The sequence below is a fragment of the Coccomyxa subellipsoidea genome, assembly GCF_000258705.1.
Source record: "Coccomyxa subellipsoidea C-169, whole genome shotgun sequence".
Taxonomy (NCBI): Eukaryota; Viridiplantae; Chlorophyta; class Trebouxiophyceae; family Coccomyxaceae; genus Coccomyxa; species Coccomyxa subellipsoidea.
Genome location: NW_005178039.1, coordinates 1,169,089 through 1,192,214, shown reverse-complemented (window position 1 = coordinate 1,192,214; position 23,126 = coordinate 1,169,089). Strand labels below are relative to the sequence as shown.

The following is a 23,126-nucleotide window of genomic DNA, read 5'->3' as shown; positions in this document are numbered from 1 at the left end:
AAATGGAGCACACCTCGACCACAAACTTCCATTTTTTCTTCCAATCGCCTGTCTAAATTTAGCTTGATGCCACGGTGGACTGATAGCGAGATGACTCATCAAGGGTGGAGACATCAATAGTCCTGGCCTCAGTCCAACTTTACAGCATTGATGCAGTTTTAGGCATGGATTTGGACGCAACGATGGGTATAAGGAGCACAATACACAATTAGAAGTATATTGGAAGGTATGATACCTGCTATTCCTCCTCAGTTGTTGAAGATACCCCTTTGCACTTCTGGCAGCTTGGGTGACCTAAACATCGAGCGCTGTAAACCGCCCTTCAGCGCGTAGTCGATGCGGATGTTGCATCGTGCCTACTTATCTAATATGCATGCATAATTAGTTTGCCAATCGAGCCAGCATCGAAGCGGATACCACGGCCGAGGCGGGAGGCTTGTTGTGCGGCACTAGTACTCGATAGAAACATTACGGACGATATCTGGCAGCCCTGAAGGGTGTGTATTCGCAGGATCAAACATCGTATGGATCCTTCATGGGCGCAGTCAGCGGACCAAGTCGCCAGCGGGCTGGCGTCCTTGTATGTTGAGAGCAATGGAGCAGGCCAGGGACACAAGCTTGCGGGGCAGGGGAACGGCTGGATGGGCGGCCCTGCCGCCACCAGGGGCCCAACGCCACCTACAACGCCACACTCAATGATCCCCAGCGGGCAGAGCCCCAGTGCGCAGCAAGTTGGTTGGGGCGGTCAGGTACGGCTGCTGCGTCAAGGAGCGCCCTGTTTTGGCCGCAAAATTAGGGCGTCGTACTAGCAACTTTAACGTCTGGCGTTTGCTGTGAATTTATCAAATTTATTCCCAACAGTCACATCATTCGACGTCCAAACCGTGCCGTCAGTCAATATGCAGCTGAGCTTTCGGAGCGATGCTGATGCAGACGATCCCAGACTCGCAAGGGTTCCGGGTGCCCTGGTTCGGACGCAGCCGGGGCAAGGGCGGGCTTCCTCCTGGAGGTAGAGGAAGAAGAGGTCGCGGCGGGTACGAGAGGGGAGGCAGGAGGGGCTTCCGGAGGAACTGGCATGGTGGCGCTCCAGATCAGTATGGGCAGGGAGGCGAGGAGGGCCTCAGCGTGGAGGACATCGTCAGCATGTGCCACAGCCTGCCTCAGAGCAAGCCAGTGCCCGATGCAGCCTACCAGGCGCTGTTCCATTTCGACTCCAGGGCCACAGCCCTCCTGCTCAAGGACCTGAGCAAGGCCGGCCTTGGCTTCCGCGCGGTGGAGATATTCGAATGGCTGCGCAACCTGGATGCCAACCACCCCCTAGCTTCCCTCTGCGACGTCTACACCTACACAGCCATGATCTCCATGTGCATCTACCAGCAGGTGCGCCCGCCGCTGCCGTATCCCTTTGCCCGGCGGCCAGCGCTCGGCTCTGGTTTGCATGCACCATGTCTAATCATCTTCTGGCTGCTCTATTCAGTCTTCAGCTTCCAGCAAGCCGCACTGTGCTGCCTGTTTTTCACACATCACTCTGCTGTGTGCACAGCCCGCCGCGCACAGCCAGGCGCTCGGTTCTGAGGGGTATCTCTGCCTCAGCGGGGTTCATGCAGGTGCATTGCCATGAAAGTTTTACTATCTGCAGGACGTGGACCGCGCGATGGACCTGGCGAAGGAGATGCGGGTGCGCAACATAGAGCGCAACGTGCACACCTACACGGCGCTCATGAACGTGTGCATAAAGTGCGGCAACTGCCCGCTCGCGCTGGACACCTACAACCACATGCGCCAGGACGGAGCCTGCCCCAACGTCGTCACCTACAACACCCTCATCGAGTGAGCCTGCACTCTGCTTCTTGTGTGATCAATACGGCTGCATGCCCAAGTTTGGATAACCAGATGGAGTCCATGCAGCAAAGTCCACAGATCGGCTGGGGGCACAGCAGACGTGGTGGTGTATTCATGTGTGTTTGATGGGGCTAGGTGAAGCGGCTGTAGACTAAACTGTTGGCTGGGTTGTGGTGCAGCGTGTATGGCAAGATGGGCCTCTGGGAGCAGGGCATCAAGGTCCTCACCCTCATGAAGACCGAGGTGTGCAAACGACAGCAATCCATGACGCCCCATACAGCGGCACATTCGAATCCATGCGCAGCTGATTTTTGGGCACTTGCAAAATTGCGCTGTTCTTCATGTTGCATTGCTCAGATCGGCACATGCTGAGATTTCCACATGTCGGCTTGCTAGGTTGCTAGTTTAAAGTCAGCAAGCCATGACGTGGGCACATCAGCATGTCCACATCTGCCCTCATCAAAAGTTCCCTCACATTCCATCCCTGAGATTTGCATATGCTGAAACTGTCCCCATGCCGGCTGGCTAGGTTGCTGTGCTCCACCAGCAAGCCGTGAACCGGGCACCTCAGCATGCCCAAAACTGCCCTTGATCACATCTGAAGCTTCAAGAACTCAAATTCGAATTAAAGCCGGCAATAAACCTGCGCAGGGCGTGGAGCCGGTGCTGCGCACGTACAACACGCTGATCATAGCGTGCAACATGTGCGGGCAGCCGCGCGAGGCCATGGCAGTCTACAAGCGCATGCTGGACGAGGGGTACTCGCCCAACGCGACCACCTACAACGCCCTCATCTCCGCCTACGGCAAGGCCGGCCAGCTCGACAAGGTGCGCCACCCAGTTGCCTCCATCAATTTCACTATCAACACCCTGAAGATTGGACAATTGTATATCAGGAGTTGGTATTCTTCTTATGCACTGCTTGAACTTCTGCCCATGCCTATGTCTCTGCCAATGCCTGGCTTGGGCAGGATGTAGGCAGCGCATGAGAAAGTACTGTCTGAGCTGCTTCGTGAGACCCTGCCACCTATTGATGCTTCACAGGATGCAATGGGGTAAAAATTTGATGTTGCCACAGTGCTGGGGGTGTGTTACTTCATTGCATGCGGTGCAGCTATGCTGACATCACCTCCTGGGGGGATTGCAGGTGATGGAGGTGTTCCAGGAGATGGTGCACAAGGGGTGCGAGCGCAGCGTGATCACCTACAGCAGCCTCATCAGCGCATGCGAGAAGGCGGGCCAGTGGGAGCTGGCGCTCGAGCTGTTCAACGAGATGGCCGGCGAGGGCTGCATACCCAACACAGTCACTTACAACTCCCTCATCACCGCCTGCGCCCAGGGTGAGCACTGCAGTTTGCACGGGCCCCTTTTAGAGCAGCCTTCATGTGTGCTTGATTTTGGGTCTCACCCTGCGAGGATTTCCCATGGATGCGCCATCCACAGCACTGGGCAGGCAATGAAGGGGGCCTTAAGCCAGAAACCCGTCTGCAGAAGCACCTGCAAGAGACCCTGACGCTGTCATCACCCAGGCAGGCAAATACAGCATCCATACTGCCACCAATGGGCGAATCTGCAATCATGCTGTGAGACACTTCAGGCAAAGTAGTACTCCCATTACTCCAATACTCTGTGTCTTGAGCAATATGATGTTTCAGAATCATGCTGTGTGACACTTTAGGCAATTTTGTACTCCCAACATTCCAATACTCTGTGTCTCAGCAATTTGATGTGTCAGAGTCACGCTGTGAGACACTTCAGGCAATCTAGTACTCCCAATGTTCCACAGTTCTGTGTCTTGAGCAACTTGAATCTGATCTGTCAGAGGTCCCGACTCAGAATGCTGTGAAGCGCATGCTGTCTCGCATTTGATTGATTGGGAGGAGATGCTGGTGCTGATGGGCACATTTGTCAAGCTTGCAAGACAGCAGGTGGAAACCTGCGCAGCATCAGATGGCTGTTTGTGATGGCAGGAGTGAAGAATGTGTCACTTTAATTACACCAAAAGGTTCAAACATCTTTACCAGGCATCCAATGCAGAACGAGGCAATCAGATGGGCATGTGTGATCTGTTCGGATGTGCGCTGGTGCAAGTGTACTGCCCATCTTCTGTTTCACGGTCATGCAAACACACAGTCTGAAGATACGCATGCTCCTGCCATGAGCAGGCGCGCAGTGGGAGAAGGCGAGCGAGGTGTTTGAGCAGATGCAGAAGGGGGGTTGCACGCCGGACGTGGTGACATTCACGGCGCTCATATCCTCGTATGAGAAGGGCGGCCAGTGGCGGCGCGCTCTCGGCGCGTACGAGCAGATGCGGCTGCAGCGCTGCAAGCCGGACGCCATCGTGTTCAACGCCATCATTGACACCCTCTGGGAGACCGGCGTCATCTGGGCGCAGCGCAAGGTGCAGTGCTTAACTTTAATCAATGAGCTTTCCTTTTTCTGTCAGCATGATGCATTGATGCGGGTTGGCATGGGTAGCAAGGGTAGGCATGAGTGGATCTACTGAGTGGGACCGGGCTGTTGCATTCTCTTACCACGAATGATCTTGAGATCCATGGTTGGATTTTGAGCAGTGCAAGATAGGTAGCTGTAGCCTATATGGCTGTTGCTCTGCCATATGCAAATTACTTTCGTCACAACCACAGGTGCCTTCTGTGTGAGGGAGGATTGAACGTACACATGCATGTGCCTGCTGGTTCGTGGTTGGATCGCCGCATTTGACAGCGGTGAGTCGTCTGTGCAGGCGCTGGCTCTGTTCCAGCAGGCGGTGGAGGACGGCCACTTCAAGCAGCAGCGCTGGGACACCTCCGGAGCACAGCGAGCAGAGGCGCGCACCCGATCACGGTTCCCGCTTGCTTTACTGCTGTCTCGTGCGCTCCTATGCGTAACAGCTAAAGACTGCTTCTGTGTTGCATGGCTCCCATGCTGCACATGTGAAGTCTTTGGTTCTCGGACACATATGCGCATGTAAGAGGCACGAGACGTTCATTCTGCCGTGCTACAATCTTGTTGCGTTGCATGTGGTAAGCAGTAGACCTGTCAGTGGGCTTGTCAGCAAAGCAATGCAGGACCCTGGAGCTAATCATGCCCCTTCTGCCCTCACTCCTATAGTCGAGATGCCCCACCGACATTGACTGCTGGTGTATCCGCGCGTTGCAGGTGAATCTGCATGCGATGACGGCAGGCGTGGCGATGCTGAGCCTGTACTGCTGGCTGCTGGGCATCAAGCGGCGGCTGCTGGGCGCGGGGCGTGGCTGCCTGCCGCTGCAGCTGGCCATCGTCACCGACAAGGGCAAGGGCGCCAAGGAGCAGGGCAACCTCGTCGTCAAGGAGGCCGTAGCCGCCATGCTCGCCGGCTGGCACGCCCCCTTCAGGCACGCCCCTTTTAAATACCTTTCTGCCTTTGTTGAAGACCTTTTTGTCTTTGTTATAGACCAACCCCCAGATGCTGTACTGCTGGCGCGCCCCCGTCACGCGCGTGCATTTCCACCACGTAAGCATGTTTTCACACCATCCTTCCCGTCCCGAGGGTGACTCTAGATGCCTATAGATCCAATTGCCTATTTTTTATTTGGGCAAAGTCATCTGCCTCCATGGCCCCATGTCCAGGAGCTAAATGGATGGAGCCCTCCCTTTCCCATGCAGCCTGCTGGGCATGACCATGATGATTTCCTGGCGATGCTTGTGTGTCGAGACCCCTAATTTCTTATCTATGTTGCCCACGCTGCTGCTGCGATCAGCGCGGCTGGCTCACGACTGCGCAAAGGCTGCCACTTTTGAAGCACTCGACGCGGTCATGTGCAGTTGCAGTCAGCGCAGCAGTGCCTGGTGGTTAGCCTGGTGCACGTTGAGCTCGAGCGACCTTTGATCAACACCAAGGATATTGGCTTATGTTGATGCTTACCTGCAAGAGTACTTGATGCAGCATATGACGGCGGTGCTTGTGCGTGCATCCAGGGCTGCGCCGGAGAACATGCTGTTCAGCGGGATGCTGGAGGCGAGCAGCGCTGCGGTGGAGGAGTGGATGCTGTCGCCCGAATTTGACGCCAAGCTCTTCTGCTACTTCCCCTGCGCCGACCTCACGCCAGACCTTGCCAGCCAGGCAAGCACCACCCTGCCTTTATCTCAATAATCATACGTGTGTTGGTTCATCTCATAGGTTTGGCATGTTGATAAACTCTGCTTGTACTGGTGTGCCACAGTTCGCACTAGATTCAGTAGACAGGTCCAGTAGACCGCTTTGCCGCCTGCAGATGGAGACTTGACAGTCCCCACATGGTTCCTCTCCTCTCGCACACCTCAACCTGCATCTTCCAATGCCTTCTTGTCATAATAATTTACTAGGACCCACGGGTTGAGGTGCTACCGAACAGCCAGATTCTCTCTCCCTCCTGACACTTCATGCTGGGCAGCCTTTTGGCTCAGCAAGTATCAGAACGCAGGCCCAGGAGGAAGCATGCGCTTTTACATCCTTGTCCAGATCGGGATGCTGAGTAGGAGACGTGTGTGTCTGTCATAGGGCGTGCGCGCGGACGGGACTGCGGATGCGGCGGCGGCAGCGGCGGTTTTGGACGACTACGACAGCAGCAAGGAGATGGCGGTGGAGATGCGCTGCCACGACGCATTCACCGCCATCCTGCACTTCGAGCGCACCCACTGCCTCGCCCTGCAGGCACGGCCACTCAAAACGCCCCTCACAATGAACACCCTCACAGAGTTTTCCACCAAGCATAGTCTGATGAAACCAAGGGAATCTGAGACAGCACTGTGAGGAAGTGCAGCTACAAAGACTGATAGCCAGGTTTGATTCCTTTCCCAATGGAACCTTGGGACAGGCCTCTATGGCGGTGCATCTGCTACTCCGACCGGGAGGTTTGTTTTTAATATAGACATTGGTCAATGAGCGCTTCAACTGTGTTGCTGGGAGCATGATGCAACCCGATGTGATGTAGTTGTGATTTATTTGATGCGGGCTGAGGATGTGTGGGGGAATTATTTTGCAGAACATGGGACTCATGTACCAGCAGCGGCGGGTGGAGTTGGTGGCGCGCGTGCTGCACTTTGCGGCTCGGCTGGGACTGGCGGATGACTACGTGCACGATGCTGTGCTGCTCATGGACCGCACCATGTCTACCAGCCTGCAGGCACGACTCCTGCTGGCCAATATACATATTTATTTTTGGGCATGTATCAGCGTCTTGGGACTTGCAAGGACATCGGATCATACCCACACGTGTCACCTGCATTTTATCACTCGAGGCATTATGTATTACATGTCTGGAGTGCCTTGAATGCGGCTGACACACATGTAACGTGGTCTTGTGACCCTTGGATAGTTCTCATGCAGGCATGGGAACCAGCGAGCCTGTCTTGCTGCCTGTCAATTAGCATAGTGGAGGTGCCCTTGTCAGATCTGCATGTCGCTCAAATCGTACCTGCAGAGGTCTCAGCAGAGGAGCAGCCATTGCGGCATGAAAGTGGTCGGGCAAATGATCACGATTTTCCAAACAGGTGAAGGATGATCTGCTGGAGCTGCTGGCGGTGGCGTGCCTGGTGATAGCTGCCAAGCAGGGCGAGCGCTCCTCCCAGCTGCCATCCAACGCCGACATTGAACACGTCACCGGGCTGCAGGTCAGGATGCTGCTTGCATGCTATCATGCACATGGTGTAATTTCGAATTTTTTTAGCTGAAGCCCATCTGTCAAAGCATTGAGATTGCCTAATTTCGACAGCAACACGGGTGAGCGCGGTTTTTTTTCAATATGGCAGCGCCGGCCCGATCAGGGGAGATCCTTATCTGGATGCAAATGCATTTGAATGGAAGGGGAGCTTCAGCCATGGTTGTTCACATGGGTCATTTGCAACTGTGCATGATGGCCTTGGAGTAAGGGACGCATCGGGGTTTGCCGGGCATTGTCAAGCACCCGCAGGCAACTTTTGCCATATATGTAGAACAGAGCTCTCCTTTGCCCTGGAATTTCTGCCACTTCTGCACCTGGCTCACAAACACCGTCAATGTCTACAGGAGGAGCGGCAACAAGTGCAACTATTGTTACAGAAGTTGCAGTCAAAAGCTCCCCGGTCGTCAACGAAAGCCCTTGCAAGAACGAGTACTGATGACGGCTGGTCTGGTGCCCAGGCTGGGCTGGTGGGGCAGATGGAGTGGAACGTGCGGCGCGTTCTGGGCAATGACACGGCGGCCATCTCAACGCTGCGCTGCCTCAAGCTCTACCTGGAACGCATGGGCTGCAACTTCCTCGCCCAGGAAACCGTCCAATCCCTCGCCGGCTCATCCTTCGCCCTGGTGAGAGCCCCTGAACACGCTTTGCTGACAAATTGCCTTTTCATTGGTGGCTCCCAACAGGCTTCTGAGTTAATACTTTCAAGATATCAACTTGGGCCATTTTTGCATCTCGGCTGAAGCATGTATCACGCTGTGAAACCGCCCAGTGCAGGATTACCTCCTAGAGTTGCTAGAATATTATTGACGGAGCCCTGTCTCATGCTCGGCTACCAAGAGGAGAAGCTGCTGATCTGCTGCCAGGGATTTTAAAGCACGCCCTCAAGGAATTTCAACCCGGACCTCAAGGAGTGTAAAATGAAGCGTTGGTTTGACGGGCCTTCAAGGAGTGTGAAATGGCACTGACATCGGCACATGCGCGCAGGTGACGGAGTCGCTGACTGACATGGCCTTCCTGAACTGCCGCCCATCGGTCATCGCGGCAGCCGTCGTCTACGCGGAGCGGCGCGGCCGCGGCATCATCCCCTTCTGGCCCTCCATGCTCGCCAAGCTGTCCGGCTACCAGGACATGTCCACCCCCGAGCTCTCCGTCGCCATCAAAGCTGCGCAACGCCTGGCCGCCCGGCTTGCCGCCTCGGCCGGGCCATCCCCTCCGCGCACCCCCACCGCCCCCGGCGTTTGAACTCAGTTTCGAAGTCGTCGCCCGATCTGGCACCGCATCTTTTTGGGAGGTTATGCCTTATATGGCGTGCTGCCTCATCAGGCGCAAGGATGTGAGTTCAGCGGAAGCTTTGACACTGCCTAATTTTGACAGCAACACCGGTGAGCGCGGTTTGGTTTCAATAAGGCAGCGCCGGCCTGATCAGGGGAGATCCTGTGCAACATCTACAAGGAAAGTGGCTCGAAGCGCATGAGACCAGCCCACAATGAGATGTACGGTGCCCTGCGGCATTCTCCGATGAGACCCAGAAGTCAGCAGCGTTAGAGCATTGGCAGTAATAAAGTAAGAGAGACGTGGCGCACAGCAAACGAGTCGCACAGAGTGCAGCAGCGAGCGGCAACTTCTCATCATCTGCGCCCTGCACCGCCGGCGTTTTGGGACGGCTGCCGGCCGGGTGCAGGGCGCTCCCTCGGTTTTGTCTCTTAGCCTCCGCTCAGAGGTACACCACTGGGATGATCATCTCATGAGGATTTTCCTGCAGCACTTTTTGCGCTGCTGCAGTCCGCACTAGCGCACGACCTTGTCCCTCCTCAAGGTGACAGGCCTCGCACCCACCCCACCTTGCCCTTGCTTAGACAGGCTCTTGTGGTAGCTACCTGTTGCCTAGGACTTTGTCAAAAATTGGACGGTTTGGCTTGGCTGATCCAAGCCAGCACTGTAGGCGGGGCCCAGGATGTCCTGGTTGGGGGCTTTGCTCTGGAATATACAATCCTAGAGAGGAGCAAAAGCTTCAGCGGTGTCAGACCGGTCCATGGTTCGATATAGAGGAGGGGCTGCCCAGGAGCTGGTGAGGCGATGGGAATCTGCCTGCGCACTAGAAACTCAAATGCTGAACAGAGGCCCCAAACAAGCTGCACAAGGGATACGATATTTTCTTCTTTCTCTACGCGCCACCTGTGGTACTGGGTTTTTGGCTTGCGTAAGAGCGGCTGCTGTTGCCACTCTTGCGGTGGTGGCAGCCAAGCTGTGTCTTGCAAGGGACTACAAATGCTGCAGACACTGCGGGCTTCAGCTGCAAGGCATGATGGAATCTAGCAACACGACACTACAAACTTAGGTGCAACAACAGCATGCCTGCCAGACAAATGTATCTGTGCGCAACAACGAGGAAGGGCCAAAGTGTTCAAGATTGGGAGACTTCTTGCTGCCTGTTTTGTCTCTCTCAGGAAACGTCGTGACATGCATAGCAATGATTCGATAGACAGAGCGGGTGTTCAGGCCAGGGAAGAAGACCCTCCTTGGTCTGGGTTGCTCTGAGGGAATGTGAGTGGTAGGAATGTCTTGTGAGGGTGCACGCATGTGGGGTGGTTGTCCTTGAACTGCCTAACGCTGCTTGGACCGTGAGACAGCTGCATTGGCTTTTTGGAATGCTCCTTCACTTGTGAACATGCTTGAGCGTGGTTAGTATGTGGGCATGGACATACCTGGGGATTGTGGGAGTGTTGTGAATTAGTAGTTGGGAAGTCACCCTGCAGGTGTCCAAAGATTGTCTTGCATTGATTGTTGATGGATCATGTTTGCATTGAGCACGTTGCCTGTGACTTGTCAGTGTTGAATGAATGCAGTGTAGGATGAGGCTTGTGCTGCCCTAGGCATGTGTGAAGTGTGAGTGTGCATTGGATTTGAGAACCTCTACTAGACCTGCGTCCGGTAGACCTGCCTGCTTGTGTTGCCAGGCATGCATTGGCTGTACATTAGGAATTGCAGGATGACATTCTTTAGCAGCGCTAGTGCTGATTAGTCGCCGCCTGCGCATGCATGAGGCTTAGAAGGCGAAGCGTACAGATGTGGTACAGCGAATAATATGATGCATGCAGTGTGCCCTGACAGAGAAGGCAACGCGCTTCATCACAGAACGCAACATTGAATATGACATGAAATGTGATGCGCGTACAGTGACTGTAAAGCTGATTCCTGCTGTATATTGACCTCTGTCTCATATTTGCGATGGGTGGAAAACCCGGTGCATGAGCTGATGCCCTCTGTGAAGCAATTTATTTGTCTGCAACAAAAGGGGCAAGAGACATCCTGCTCGATGACTAGTAGAGTCCTCTGCCTGCTGTACCGAGCTGCTTGGTCTGTGGAGGAGCAAAGCAAGGGGACTGGGATTGCTCCCGCAATTGGGCACTTTCCAAGCATTGAGCAGCTTTCTGCATGGTTGTCCCAATGTAGAATGTACCCTAGTATCTCAATGTACTGTATGATGCACCCACTGCACCGTTCTTCCTTTCTCTGAGCATAGTTGACCCAGCTTCCTGACCTGAATGTTCACCTATATTCACAACTCAGTTCAGCGGCTGGGCCAGAGGCACTGTGCGGATGTGACTCCCAGTTCAATGACGCACTGGCATGACGGCTGCATGCAATATGCATTATTATTTTTATTACAGGTCGGCAAACCCAAAGCCAGAGGCCATAGGGCATACACGCAGGGCGTCTGCAGCCACATCTGCGGGGCCTTCATTAGTCTGCAGCCTATCACTCACTCATCACATACATGCATGCATTCCCTGCCCCGGATGAGTACTCCTCTATATACGGGGCCTTGCAGGAACCTCTTGACGTGAAATCGTCTCTCAGAAAAGAGGCGGCTCGCTCGAAAGGCGACAAGGCATGCATGCTATAGGTGAACAGACCCTGGAGCAGTGCCCTACTCTCGCCCCATTCGATCCATGCCGCCTTCAGAAAAGATCCCATCCCATCAAAAACGTCCAGAGACAGGCACGTGAGCCAACGCGGGCATGTTGTAGGGTGAATCTAGGGTAATATTAGGGAGGCAATAATAATTTCCAACATTCGCCCTCTCAAAATCATGGCTGAGACAGCTGCAGAATAATCTGCACTGTGAGTGCAGCCAAGAGCAGAGAAGTGTAGTGAAACAGTGGAGCCTGCTTTCTGCAGAGTATAGTCAGTCTCAACCTCCTCGCCATGGCGCAGGTTTGTGTAGATGAGAGCTGCTGGCCTGGACCTGACACTGCTGAAAGATCGCTTGTGAAGGACCGTCCTTGCTGAAGAACATGGCTTCAGTGGCTTCTATGATCGGATTTGGGGCATCGGTGCTGCATCGATGAACACAGCAACAGACACACTACATCTGGCGACGCAGGGCACTTCGGCGGATGACTTCTTGAGATATACAGGAGTGGACTTGGCTACAGCGATCGAATGCTTGAGAGCCGGATGTGTGGAGACACCTGCTCACTTCGCGGCTTACATGCGCCAGGGTCGTGGCCATTCTGCAGAAGGTCCAGCTTTCCTTCACGGCAAGGAAGCGGGCCTTCGCGCGAGCGACAGGCGCGCACCCTTCCGATCCCACGCGTAATGTTCTGCGGAAATTTTCTGCAATTCCTCAGCCGCGCCGCTCACTCGCCATACCGGGCCTTCTTCGACTGCCGCTCATGTGCACGCCTGTTCATTGCGCAGCCTCGGCTCGCTGCTACGGTCGTCCGCTAATCAACTTCTGCACGGGATTTATTCCTAAAATTTGGCTGCTCACAGTATTTCCTTCTGCTGGTCGCAGGGGAGCATCTTTTGATGGGCACTCTGGGACAAGCTACCTGATGCCTTCCCTCTCTTCTTCGCCAGGTGGCAAGACGGATGCGCACAAGCTCGCCCTTGGAGCACTTCAAACGGTGAGTCGGACTCGAAGGCAATATTTTATCCAGCGTGTTTTATATTTAGTGGCTCCAGCAAAACTTTCTTGCGGATGCTTTCAATGTCTTTCTAAAAAGGCAACATAGTATCCGGAATCGCCAACATTGCGATCCATTTTGTTTTCTGAATGTCGCAGAGAAGCACTTAGGTCCATTGAATTGTCATACAGGGTCAGGCGCAGCAGCCATCAACTTTCTCTATGGAAGCCGAGAATACCAATTCTGAGGAGACTCCCAAAACCCAGGGTAAGCTCCAATGATCATCTTGATTTGCATGCCAACCTGGTGCCAAGAGACTGGCCCTTTCTGACACATATTCGGCCTGTGCTGCAGCAATGCACTTCACACCAGCACGGTCCTGTGCACCTGACAAGAGCACCGGGACACCAAACCTAAGGGACTACATCCCCTCGGATCTGCCGGAGCCTGATCCAGAGCAACAAGAAGATGAAGAGGAAGCAGAATATACATCTTCACAGCCACAGTGCGTTCATCCCATTGCTCAACATCGCATAGCTGTTCCTCAGTGTGGTTTGCGTGGGACTTTTTGCAGGTCAAACAAGACAATGAATGTAGCTTGATTATTGGCAGTCTCTAGCCCCCTGCCGCTTATGTCAAGTGCTGCAGGATTGCGTTCATGCACAGACAATTGTGGCGGTACATAATGGCATATTCCGCAGCAGAGATGCAACAGGCTATCTGTGAGCAGAGCAGAAGGGAGCTTTGTGTCACTGTGGCATTGGTCTGCTGTGCAGGCCAGTGAAGGCAGAGCAGTGCGATTTGGACAAGGAGGCTGCTCTGCTGTTGAGCCTCTCAGACAGCATCAGTGGAGGCCAGAATGCCAGTCAGGAGGGCAGCCGCAGAGCACACCAGCTTCCAAACATGCCTGTCTTCCCAGAAGGTGAGTCATGAAGTACAAACTGAAGGGGCTGTGACCCTAGCACAACTGGCACACTGGGAACATTCGTAAATTGTGTGCATGCTTGTTTGCGAGAGTTTGCCACAGCATCTTATCTGTCTGACAGTGTTGTTGCCGTCTTCCGGGTCTCATTTATTCACCCAAACGCCCAACACGACCAAACCAACCAGCCGCTGCAGAAATGTCATGCAGCCAGCCTGCAACGCAGAGCAGACTTGTACTGGTGTCAAATCTCATTATTTTGATCCAGGTGCCCTGTCCACTCCGGAGCAGCGTGTGGTACCAGTGCCGTCTGATGACAAAGACGTTGTCAACAACACGGTTGGCAACGACCAGCGCTCTTCGCCAGAGGAGCAGGCAGCTGCAAATCGTAGATCTGAAGCTTTGAAACCGCCAGGCCAGGGAAAGAGCGAGTACGTGGGAGTGACCCCTTTCAAGAATGGTCGCTGGAAGGCTGAGTGCTCTCATGGTGCGGGCCGTGCCGTGCTTTTGTGTGTGTTGTACACCCTGCATGCATGCACCCAACAGGTGTTCCCACATTTTTTAGCAGATTATCGCATGAGATGTCTTCTGTATTGCAGGTGGAAAGAAACATCACCTTGGCATATTTGACAAGCCAGAGGAGGCGGCCACAGCCTACGATCAGGCTGCTCTGTATCTGAAGGGGCCCAGAGCCCGCCTGAACTTTGCAAAGCCATATGGAGAGGTGCGTCAATGCAACTACTCCCTGTCCCCAGGATCCAGCATTCCTGCCTGATTATTTGAAGCCTCTGATCAGAATGAGAGCTCCCCGTGGCCTTAGATGGTACTCTATCTCAGTGCTGCCATACACTTGCGCATGTGCAACCTGGGATTGCATATGGAGGCTCCGGTTGCAGCACATCTCCTGTGTTCAGGCTGTGTGGAAGAGTTTGTTGCAGTCATGACACCTCATGTGTCGATACTTATCAGCAGACATGCTGCAGGTTCCCATCGACACTTTGGGCGGGCCTGTGTTAAAAACAGGCAGGGAGGGAACTGCCCCGGAGACAGGCACCAAGCCTGCAGCAGCCGCATACAGGAAATGCAAGGCTGAGGAAGCAGCTTTCACGCCTGTGCCTGCCGATGAGCGGTACTCTGCGCGTGCTGAGCGAGTTGCAAAGCGCATCGCGCGGCCTCGGACCAGCGCTGACATCATCATGCCGGCAGCCGCAGCGCAGGTACGCATAATACCACTGCATGCAAGCTTGCGTGGCTGTACAATCATCCTTGATTCAAATTCTGGATCGTGCCTGAGGGGCTGAAGACGCAGCAGAGTTTGCATGCAAGGTCTGATGAATATCTGAGTTGCGCATTTAAAATCTAAAATGTTACGCCGCATGCATTTTCCAACAGCTAAGCCATCAGGACACATGCAGGTCTGTTTATCTTTGGAATCAAACCATCACAGCGTCCTGACTGAGACATTCTTGTATCATGCTGCAGGCTCCGCGTGCAGTGGGAACAGGTGCTGGGATGGTGACAAGCGGAGCACTTGGAAGGCCCGTGCCCAATAGGCCGGCCCAGAGCAAGCAGATAATTGGCGCGCCTGTCCCAGTGAGCCCCATTGAGTCATATCGTGCGGTGCGTCCACAAGTATAATCCCAGGCCTTGTGACTTCAGTACCCCTGCTTGATTGGCAATCAATGACAAGAAGCCGAGCACAAGGGTTACTGAGCACTACTTCACAAGAACCCTTGCGGCGAGTGCAGATAGAGCGTTACAGCTTGCAGAAAGAGCCCCAGTTGCAGCATCGCTGTTCTGTGAGAATGAGACAATGGTCTATACTGCCAAAATCCGGCACTTGAAAAAGCAATCACTCATGAGCTGCCGTGCTTGCAGGTTGCGATTGACCTCTTGGGAAAATACGAGGAGAAGGCAGGCAAGGGGGCAGGAGCCGCAGAGACAGGCCGGAGGAAGGCAAGAGGCAAGGCAAATGCTCCGGAGACAGGCATGCCTGCAGAGCGCGCATGCAGGAAGCGCAAGGGCAGCGACAGAGAGGATGCGGTGATTTGTGCTATGATGTCTATGCCAGTCGAGCAGCAGGGCGCTGCGCGTGCTGAGCGAGCTGCAAAGCGCAGCGCGCGCACCCGGACACTGGCCAGCGCTGACATCCCAATGCCAGATCCTGTCCCACTGGTATGCTCACTATCTTGCCTGGCTTCACAGTCACCCATCCTGCAAGTTGGAGAGCCTGCCTGGAGGCAGCAGAGCTTGCATGCATGACTTGCACATGATTTCAGCTGCGCATGCCAGTGCATGCAGTGTTACACGCTCTATGCTTACAGGGCCCGGATTTGTTTGCGATACATGTATCCTGATGTGTGCGTGCTCCTGACCAAGGTGCTCTTTGCTATGGTGCAGGCTCCGTGTGCGACGGAGACGGGTGCTGGATTGATGACAAGCGGAGCACTGGGAATGCCTGTGATCCCAGCAAGCCCCATTGCGTCCTCACCAGAAGCGTCCCCAGCCACCTGCCTGCCATCTGCGCGCTCGAGGAACCGCAGGAAATCTGCTCCCAAGCGCTCTCCCTCCTGAGCCGCAGCACTGAATATTTCTCGTCAGCTTCTGTTAAATTTTTACAGAGTGCTACATATTCCGACGTTGGTTGAGCAGATGCTGGGGAGCTTATGCTTCTCTTCATGTTCCTCACCGGACAATGGTGCTTATCTGAAGCCCCAAATTGGTTGTACTGTTTGACCAGAGAATCAGCATTTCCTGAGACAAGGAAGATTGAGCTGCCCTAGATCCGGTGGACGTGCTCCCACCTGTCTGTTTCTAATGAAAGATGCCATGGTTTAAAATAAATTTCAAGGCGACATGACTGTCACCTCAGGTGACCTGGGTGAGGACAGTTTCAGGAGCAGGGCACTGATGCTCAAGGGTTCCAATTTAGATCTCTTGCATGCTTGCCTGTTGCCAACTGCTGTCACTAGCTGACTTGGGTTGAAATTGCAACTGAACACAAGTGATTGCTAGCTAGGCATACAGATCAGGAAACATTGGCAACCATACTTACAGAGAATATTTATAAATGGAGAATGCTTTTGAAAGGACACGAGCAAGGTCGTCAAGGGAATGCAGTTGTTTCAGATTTGGCAATCAGGGGTTTGCCGCCATCATCAGGAAAAATATTTACAAGACTTTTTCAAGAGAAATGCCACCTCTCACAAGGATGCTTTTACACTTCTCTCTATCTGAAACTGAGGATCAAGAGGCAATGCAGGGGCACCGGTGGTACCACAATTGGCAATGCAATCAACTTCCTCTTAGGCACAAACAAAGCATCGCAGGCAAACATCTTGTAGGTGGCATCTCGGAGCTCTACCATGATCAAGAGCCCAAGTAAGAAAACAGAGTATGCTGACTCTTCTTGGTGAGACAGTACAACTAAATCCAGGCTTCAGACAAGCACCACTGTCCGATGAAGTCCCTGAAGAGAAGCATAAGCACAAGCTCCCCAACATGTGCTCTGTGCACAGCTGACGTCGGAATATGCAGCACTCTGTAGAAGGTTCACAAAAGCTGACCAGAAACACAAAGCTATTGGAAAGGTAGTGCCGTGGCTCGGGAGGGAGAGCGCTTGGGAGCAGACTTCTTATGGCTCCTCGAGCCCGCAGATGGCAGGCAGGCGGCTGGGGACACATCTGGTGAGGACGCAATGGTGCTTGCTGGGATCACAGGCATTCCCAGTGCGCCGCTTGTCATCAACCCAGCACCCGTCTCCATCGCACATGGAGCCTGCACCATACACAGAGCACCTTGGTCAGGAGCATGCACACATCAAGATACATGTATCGCGACCAAACTCGGCCCCGGCAGGCATAGACCGTGTGACACTGCATGCACTGGCATGCGCAGCTGAAATCATGTGCAAGTCATGCATGCAAGCTCTGCTGCCTCCAGGCAGGCTCTCCAACTTGCAGGATGGGTGACTGTGAAGCCAGGCAAGACAGTGAGCATACCAGTGGGACAGGATCTGGCATTGGGATGTCAGCGCTGGCCAGTGTCCGGGTGCGCGCGCTGCGCTTTGCAGCTCGCTCAGCACGCGCAGCGCCCTGCTGCTCGACTGGCATAGACATCATAGCACATATCACCGCATCCTCTCTGTCGCTGCCCTTGCGCTTCCTGCATGCGCGCTCTGCAGGCATGCCTGTCTCTGGAGCATTTGCCTTGCCTCTTGCCTTCCTCCGGCCTGTCTCTGCGGCTCCTGCCCCCTTGCCTGCCTTCTCCTCGTATATTCCCAAGAGGTCAATCGCAACCTGCAAGCACGGCAGCTCATGACTATTGGTTATTCAAGTGCCGGATTTTGGCAGTATAGACCATTGCCTCATTCTCACAGACAGCGATGCTGCAACTGGGGGTTCTTTAACCCACGCTGTAACCCACTGTCTGCACATGCGCGAGGGTGTTCTTGAAGTACAGCTCAGAAGCCGTCGTGCACTGCATCTTGTCACTGATTGCCAATCAAGCAAGGATACTGATTTGCAAGGACTGGGGTTATGTGCGCGGACGCACCCCGTGATATGAGTCTGCATAGTTGAGGCGGGCTTTGGCGCCCTTTAATATTAGCATCTCCCGATCGTACACCCTTGCAGCCTCCTCTGCCGTTTTGAAAGGCTCAAACAAATATTCCAGATTACCTGCACCCCGCAACGCAGCTTTGACCATTTGCTACCTCGTTTTTGGGAGAATCCTGCTAGGTGCATGGGTATACAACACCGACAAAAGTTTAGTGGACATGTGACGCACGATGACTAAATTTCACTTTCCAGCGGCCGTCGCTTCTTCGGTAAACTCCCCTGTAAGGGCCCTTTCCCCTGGTTGACAGTGTCAGCTGCCAGTTGTTATGCAGAATATCTGCCTGGCCTTGTGTGACGGCCTGCGCCTCTGGCGACAAGCACAGGTCTTTGCCATCAGTGTGATTGCCAGAGTCTTCATGATCTGACGCCACTGGTGTCGCCCGCCGCTCCGGAGTCACGGCACCTGGTCAGGAGGAAAGAAGAATTTACACTGGTCCTGTCACTTGGTTCTGCATTACAGTGCTTTGGACTGGCTGATGTGGCTGGTCGTGTTGGGCCTTCCTATGAAAACACCACATGCAGCAGACAAGTAACACTCTCAGGTAGCACCAGGAATCTAGCACCAGGGATTGGAAGCTATTGCAGTGGCCACAAAACAGCATTTACCCTACAGAAGAATGCTCTCACTGTGCCTGCACAGCAAGAATTACAGCTGCTTCAGTTGATTTTTGACATTTTATAACTCACCTTCCAGGAAGACAGGCATGTGATTCGGAAGCTGGTGTGCTCTACGGCTGCCCTCCTGACTGGCATTCTGGCCTCCACTGATAATGTCTGAGAGGCTTAACAGCAGAGCAGCCTCCTTGTCCAAATCGCACTGCTCTGCCTTCACTGCTGGCCTGCACAGCATGCCAATGCCACAGTGACACAAAGCTCCCTTCTGCTCTGCTCACAGCAGCAATGCAGCTATGTATTGCCACCAAGCTTTTTGAGTGCTTGAAAACAATCCCAGGAGCAGTTGACATGAGTGGCAGGTGGCTTGAGTATGCCATTAGTCGACCTGCCATCATTGACTTGTTCAACTTGCAAAGTACTGTGCAAACCGCAAACACACTTAATTATGCAACAGATGTGCAGTACAGGCAGGGCAATGGTGATGTGGGATGAACGTACTCTTGCCATGAAGATGTGTCATCTTCATCATTTTCCTCTCCTTCTTCTTGAGGCTCTTGATCATTCTCCTGCAGGTCCGAGGGGGTGTAGTCCCTAAAGGTTGGCGTCCAGCTGCTCTTGTCAGATGCACCCGACTGTTCTGGCTCCGTTTGCATCACAGCTGCAGCACAGGCCACAGTCTTATCACAGACAGGAAGTCGCAAAGCATGCGGATTTGTTAACGTGAAACAACAACTGGCTGGTGATTGCGTGTGCAAAATCGGTCACTCCAGTTCTCCTCAATGGGCCTACCTTGGGTGCTGGGAGTAAGCTCAAAGCTGCTGCTGGTGTTGGCTGTCATGGAAGCCAAGGACGCCTTTATCTGGTCCTGTGTGCACAAGGGAGTACTTATTAGTGGGACACGAAGATGTCTGGTGCTTGGCACTGACAGACCTAGCAGGAAAGATTGGCCTGAGCACAAAGACATCTCGAGTGTGCTTCCTCATGGAAATGCTTTCTCGATCATAATGAGCGCTATTTCTTCTTGAATTTGACCGTACCGTCTGTAATGGTCCACCGGCGGGCTCGCGCACGTCGTTCAGTGCGCCCAAAGACGGTTTGGAAGGCGTCAGGCAATTTGTCCCGCACTGCCCACCATTGGTTGAACCAGCATAAGCCGCCCTGGATCCAACGAAAGGATGCAAACTTAGCAATCGCATTCGGGAAAATAGCGGGGCTGCACGATGTTGTTGGCGTACGATTGTTTTACCGCCTAGTGGGGATAATTGATGTACACAGGAATGGCAGTCGAGCAAACCCCATAGATCTGCAGCTCCTTCTGATACAGCGGACATGTGAAGGAGGTTGTGCTGTCAGTGGGATCGGTAAGGTGCGCGCCTGTCTCCCGCGTGCACACCCGCTTCCTTGCCGGGATGGACAGCAGAATGGCCGGGACCCTGGCGCATGTAAGCCTCGAACTCGGCATGTGCCTCCACACATCTGGCCGCCCAGCAGTCGATGGCGTTAGCGGAGTCCAGATCTGCGCATCTCCGGCAATCATCCTCCCACGTGCCCTGCATCGCCAGACACGGATTTCTTACTATTTCTTGCTACCTCTTTCAGTGCAGCAGCGATGAACCACCCCAGTCGTGGCGGCGATGATCGCCACGATCCCTTGCAAGGGTAGCTTTTACACGCCCTTGATGAGCCAGTCAGGAGCAGGCCAGCAGGAAGCAGCGACGCGCACCTGCTTTGACATGGCGTTGTGAGATTGGACAGCGCTCTGCTGGGGTTTCCGTCTGTGCACTCTACTGCTCCACTATCCTTCTCTGCTCCTGGTTGGACTCAAGTTGCAGATTATTCTGAAGCTGTCCATCGCATAGTTTGGAGAGGGCCAGAGTTGGACATTTTAGGGTACCCTCCACCCTAGGGGTAATTAATATACCCCTAGTTAATATAGTAATTACCCCTGGTTGGCACATGTACACACGTGCCTGTTTCTGCAAAGCTTCGCTGCAGCTCGACCCTCGCGTAAAGTTCGACGGATTTTCTTCTTGATGCACACTCTCTTCGAATAGGAACGTAAGGATTGGCGTTCTTCACAGGGTGCGGCACAGTAGCTCGTGCAAAATTGTCTTCCCTGTACAGTCAGTCAGTGACTGAGGTGTCAAGAGCTAGCTCGAAGGCAAGCGAAGGTGCCATCGTACGATTGCTTTGCCTTTCAGGTGTGTGCTTCCTTTCTTTCAGCCTACTGTTCGAGGGTTTCAGGGTAGTCGGGGTGCTGTCTTCGACGTCCTGTACAACGATATCCAAACCTTGTCAGCACGATGCAAAGGAACGCAAGCCTCGGTCTTTTGAAGGAATGTTGTCTAGGAGCGCCACGCCATGATATTAATTAGATGAAAGAAGTGCTTGTGGAGATTGAGGGATGCCATTGGTTGGCTGCCGTTCCCCTTGTGTGGTTCGTTGTTAGATTACAGGAGTTCCAGCTGTCTTCCGCGCATTTTCGATCCAGCAGACTCACAGTGACGAGCAATCATCTCACGGCCCATTAGGTCATGCCTTTCTTCCTATCGAACGATTCTCAGGAGAACTTTTTTTATTACTTGCAGAGCTGACTAGGACGCGGTCAGTGGGGAAGGCTCTGGGCACACAGAAAGCCTGAGATCTGCAAGACGTTCGAAATGATTGTACGTATGCAAGCCCTGCCAAACATAGGCAGAAGCAATGGGGCACAGCTGCGGCAGCCTGCCCCAAAGCCTGGCTCAGGAAGTCCCATGACTGTAACACCACGCAGGCGCAGTGTCGGCAGGCACTCGCAGGCCCCTTTCCCAGGCGAAGACGCCCCTGGCACAGGTAATTTATTTGCCAAGTGCAAAATTTCTTGCCTCCTGCAGGCGCCTCAACTGATGCAAGCTTGTCCCAACCTAACTACCTACCTCAGCACACAGAATTGTGCTGCATGGAGTGCCGTTACCTCAACTTGCTTCATGCATGGTAAGGTGATGGCCTGTGGAACCATTATCTTATACATCACACACTTTGAACTGTATAATGGCTAGCTTTTGGAGACTGGTACGCCTATAACATACGATAGATATTTAGGAAGTGGATGCATGTGCGCAGGTAGGCGCCACTTTCCTGAAGAGGTGCCAGAGGCGAATGTGAGCGTGGCGGAGCGGCCGGAGAGCTTTGAGATGCGGAGCACGCAGGACATGTACAAGGAGTTCCCTGGCCTCATCCGGTCCAGCTACCCACTCTACATCCGCACTGCCGGTCCCCAGGTGCGTGCCCAAGTGGCTACGCCCCACCGCTGTGCCTGGTGGTGGCCTGTGTCGTGCCTTAATCTACTCAAGCCATCAGCGCCTGGGCTCCATGCTCCCTGGCACACACACCAGCCTCCCGGGGTGTGGTGATCGAGCGCTGTTGTCTTGCATGAATGAATGGACTGCTTTCGTGTGATGCATCATGGTGTCTCCTTGGGCCGTTATTGCTGCTTCTCAGATGTTAAATAGAAACGGCATTATCCTGGTGGCATGTGCCTCTGAACTTCAGCAAGGCGTGTGACTGTGCGGGCATGTGAGGCTGTTGTTATGGGCTTCAAATGACCCACTTGGAGTAGATGTGGGGAGGCAAGATGAAGCGAGGACGCCCCAACGAAGTAAGATGGGTGCCTTCCTCTGAAGGTGCTTTCGTGGTTACCAGGTCAAGCTGGTACCTTCGGGTCGTGTGGAATACAAACAAGGCATTAAGGAAGCATGCTGCGCTGCGCAGGAGCCGTTGGGGGAGGTGGAGTTGCGCGCGGAGGACGCCGGCCCAGCCACGCGCAACCGCCGGCGGCCGGAGCCGGTCGACCCGTCGCCGCCGACCGCGCGGCTGCACCACGCAGAGGACCCAGAGGCGCTTAAGCGCGAGGTTGCCAGCCGCAAGGGCTGCTGAGCAGATTGTGACTAATCCCTACCCTGTCAGGCTGGCGGTCTGAAGCTGCAATGTGTGTATTTGTATTGTTTGGCCGAGGATGGTGGTACCATGGGCTGCCGTCTGGGCCGACTTGCAATGTATGCATAGGTGCAGGGCTCTGGAGTTCAGGTGTTCAATTGGCATAAAAGCTGGTTGTGAAGGATGCCAGGGATGCTTGTCAAATGGTGTGAGAGCGGCTCTCTTGGAGGAAATGCTTTGGTTTGAAGAGTGAATGCTAAGCAGTGGAGGTTGTTTGTTGTCGGCTGTGTGGGATGGGCGTTGAAGGGCTGTCCTTATGCTGTGGCACAGACGTGGAGATGTTGTATGCTCCCGCACTCGGGAGCAGTGTACCAAAAGTGTATGTGTTGGAAAGGTCACTGTACATTTTCTCATGGATCTAGATAGTTTGTGGAGCTGAGTAGCTCGTTTGACACTTCAGCCAATTGAGTTTATCATCTAAAATTGTGACATTACGCTGTCTTGTAAAAGCTGAATGCTGCAATGCATTATTTCCTATATGCCACATGGCTGATCTGGATATGCCTTTCAACAGATCCACGTCCCCGCCTCATCCGCTAACTAGTGAAGCATATAGATA

The 23,126-nt window shown here is 53.8% G+C and overlaps 4 protein-coding genes across 4 annotated transcripts; 3 read left to right on the top strand and 1 right to left on the bottom strand.

The window, feature by feature from the left end:
* Positions 1–175: 175 nt before the first annotated feature.
* COCSUDRAFT_46623 (TPR-like protein) lies at positions 176–8,765 on the top strand (the record flags this gene model as incomplete). Its single annotated transcript, XM_005649668.1, has 15 exons — positions 176–226; positions 512–749; positions 934–1,380; positions 1,640–1,830; positions 2,022–2,085; positions 2,494–2,670; positions 2,990–3,182; positions 4,008–4,243; positions 4,586–4,712; positions 5,027–5,178; positions 6,362–6,609; positions 6,821–6,935; positions 7,354–7,473; positions 7,982–8,146; positions 8,508–8,765. The coding sequence occupies exons 2-15, from the start codon at positions 525–527 to the stop codon at positions 8,763–8,765; spliced, it is 2,718 nt and encodes a 905-aa protein (XP_005649725.1). The 5' UTR covers positions 176–226; positions 512–524.
* Positions 8,766–11,871: 3,106 nt separating this feature from the next.
* On the top strand, positions 11,872–15,932 carry COCSUDRAFT_40506 (hypothetical protein; the record flags this gene model as incomplete). The annotated part of the gene is made up of 11 exons (XM_005649667.1): positions 11,872–12,122; positions 12,325–12,436; positions 12,628–12,703; positions 12,791–12,941; positions 13,213–13,358; positions 13,627–13,845; positions 13,958–14,082; positions 14,342–14,575; positions 14,841–14,978; positions 15,237–15,533; positions 15,759–15,932. The coding sequence occupies 11 exons, from the start codon at positions 11,872–11,874 to the stop codon at positions 15,930–15,932; spliced, it is 1,923 nt and encodes a 640-aa protein (XP_005649724.1).
* A 1,005-nt stretch (positions 15,933–16,937) lies between these two features.
* On the bottom strand, positions 16,938–20,327 carry COCSUDRAFT_61420 (hypothetical protein; the record flags this gene model as incomplete). Its single annotated transcript, XM_005649666.1, has 9 exons — positions 16,938–17,135; positions 17,360–17,656; positions 17,913–18,037; positions 18,665–18,816; positions 19,091–19,250; positions 19,382–19,457; positions 19,630–19,716; positions 19,984–20,142; positions 20,316–20,327. The coding sequence occupies 9 exons, from the start codon at positions 20,325–20,327 to the stop codon at positions 16,938–16,940; spliced, it is 1,266 nt and encodes a 421-aa protein (XP_005649723.1).
* A 287-nt stretch (positions 20,328–20,614) lies between these two features.
* On the top strand, positions 20,615–23,043 carry COCSUDRAFT_46622 (hypothetical protein). Its single transcript, XM_005649665.1, has 4 exons — positions 20,615–20,793; positions 21,181–21,424; positions 21,695–21,852; positions 22,343–23,043. The coding sequence occupies exons 2-4, from the start codon at positions 21,253–21,255 to the stop codon at positions 22,505–22,507; spliced, it is 495 nt and encodes a 164-aa protein (XP_005649722.1). The 5' UTR covers positions 20,615–20,793; positions 21,181–21,252; the 3' UTR covers positions 22,508–23,043.
* The last annotated feature ends 83 nt before the right edge of the window (positions 23,044–23,126 follow it).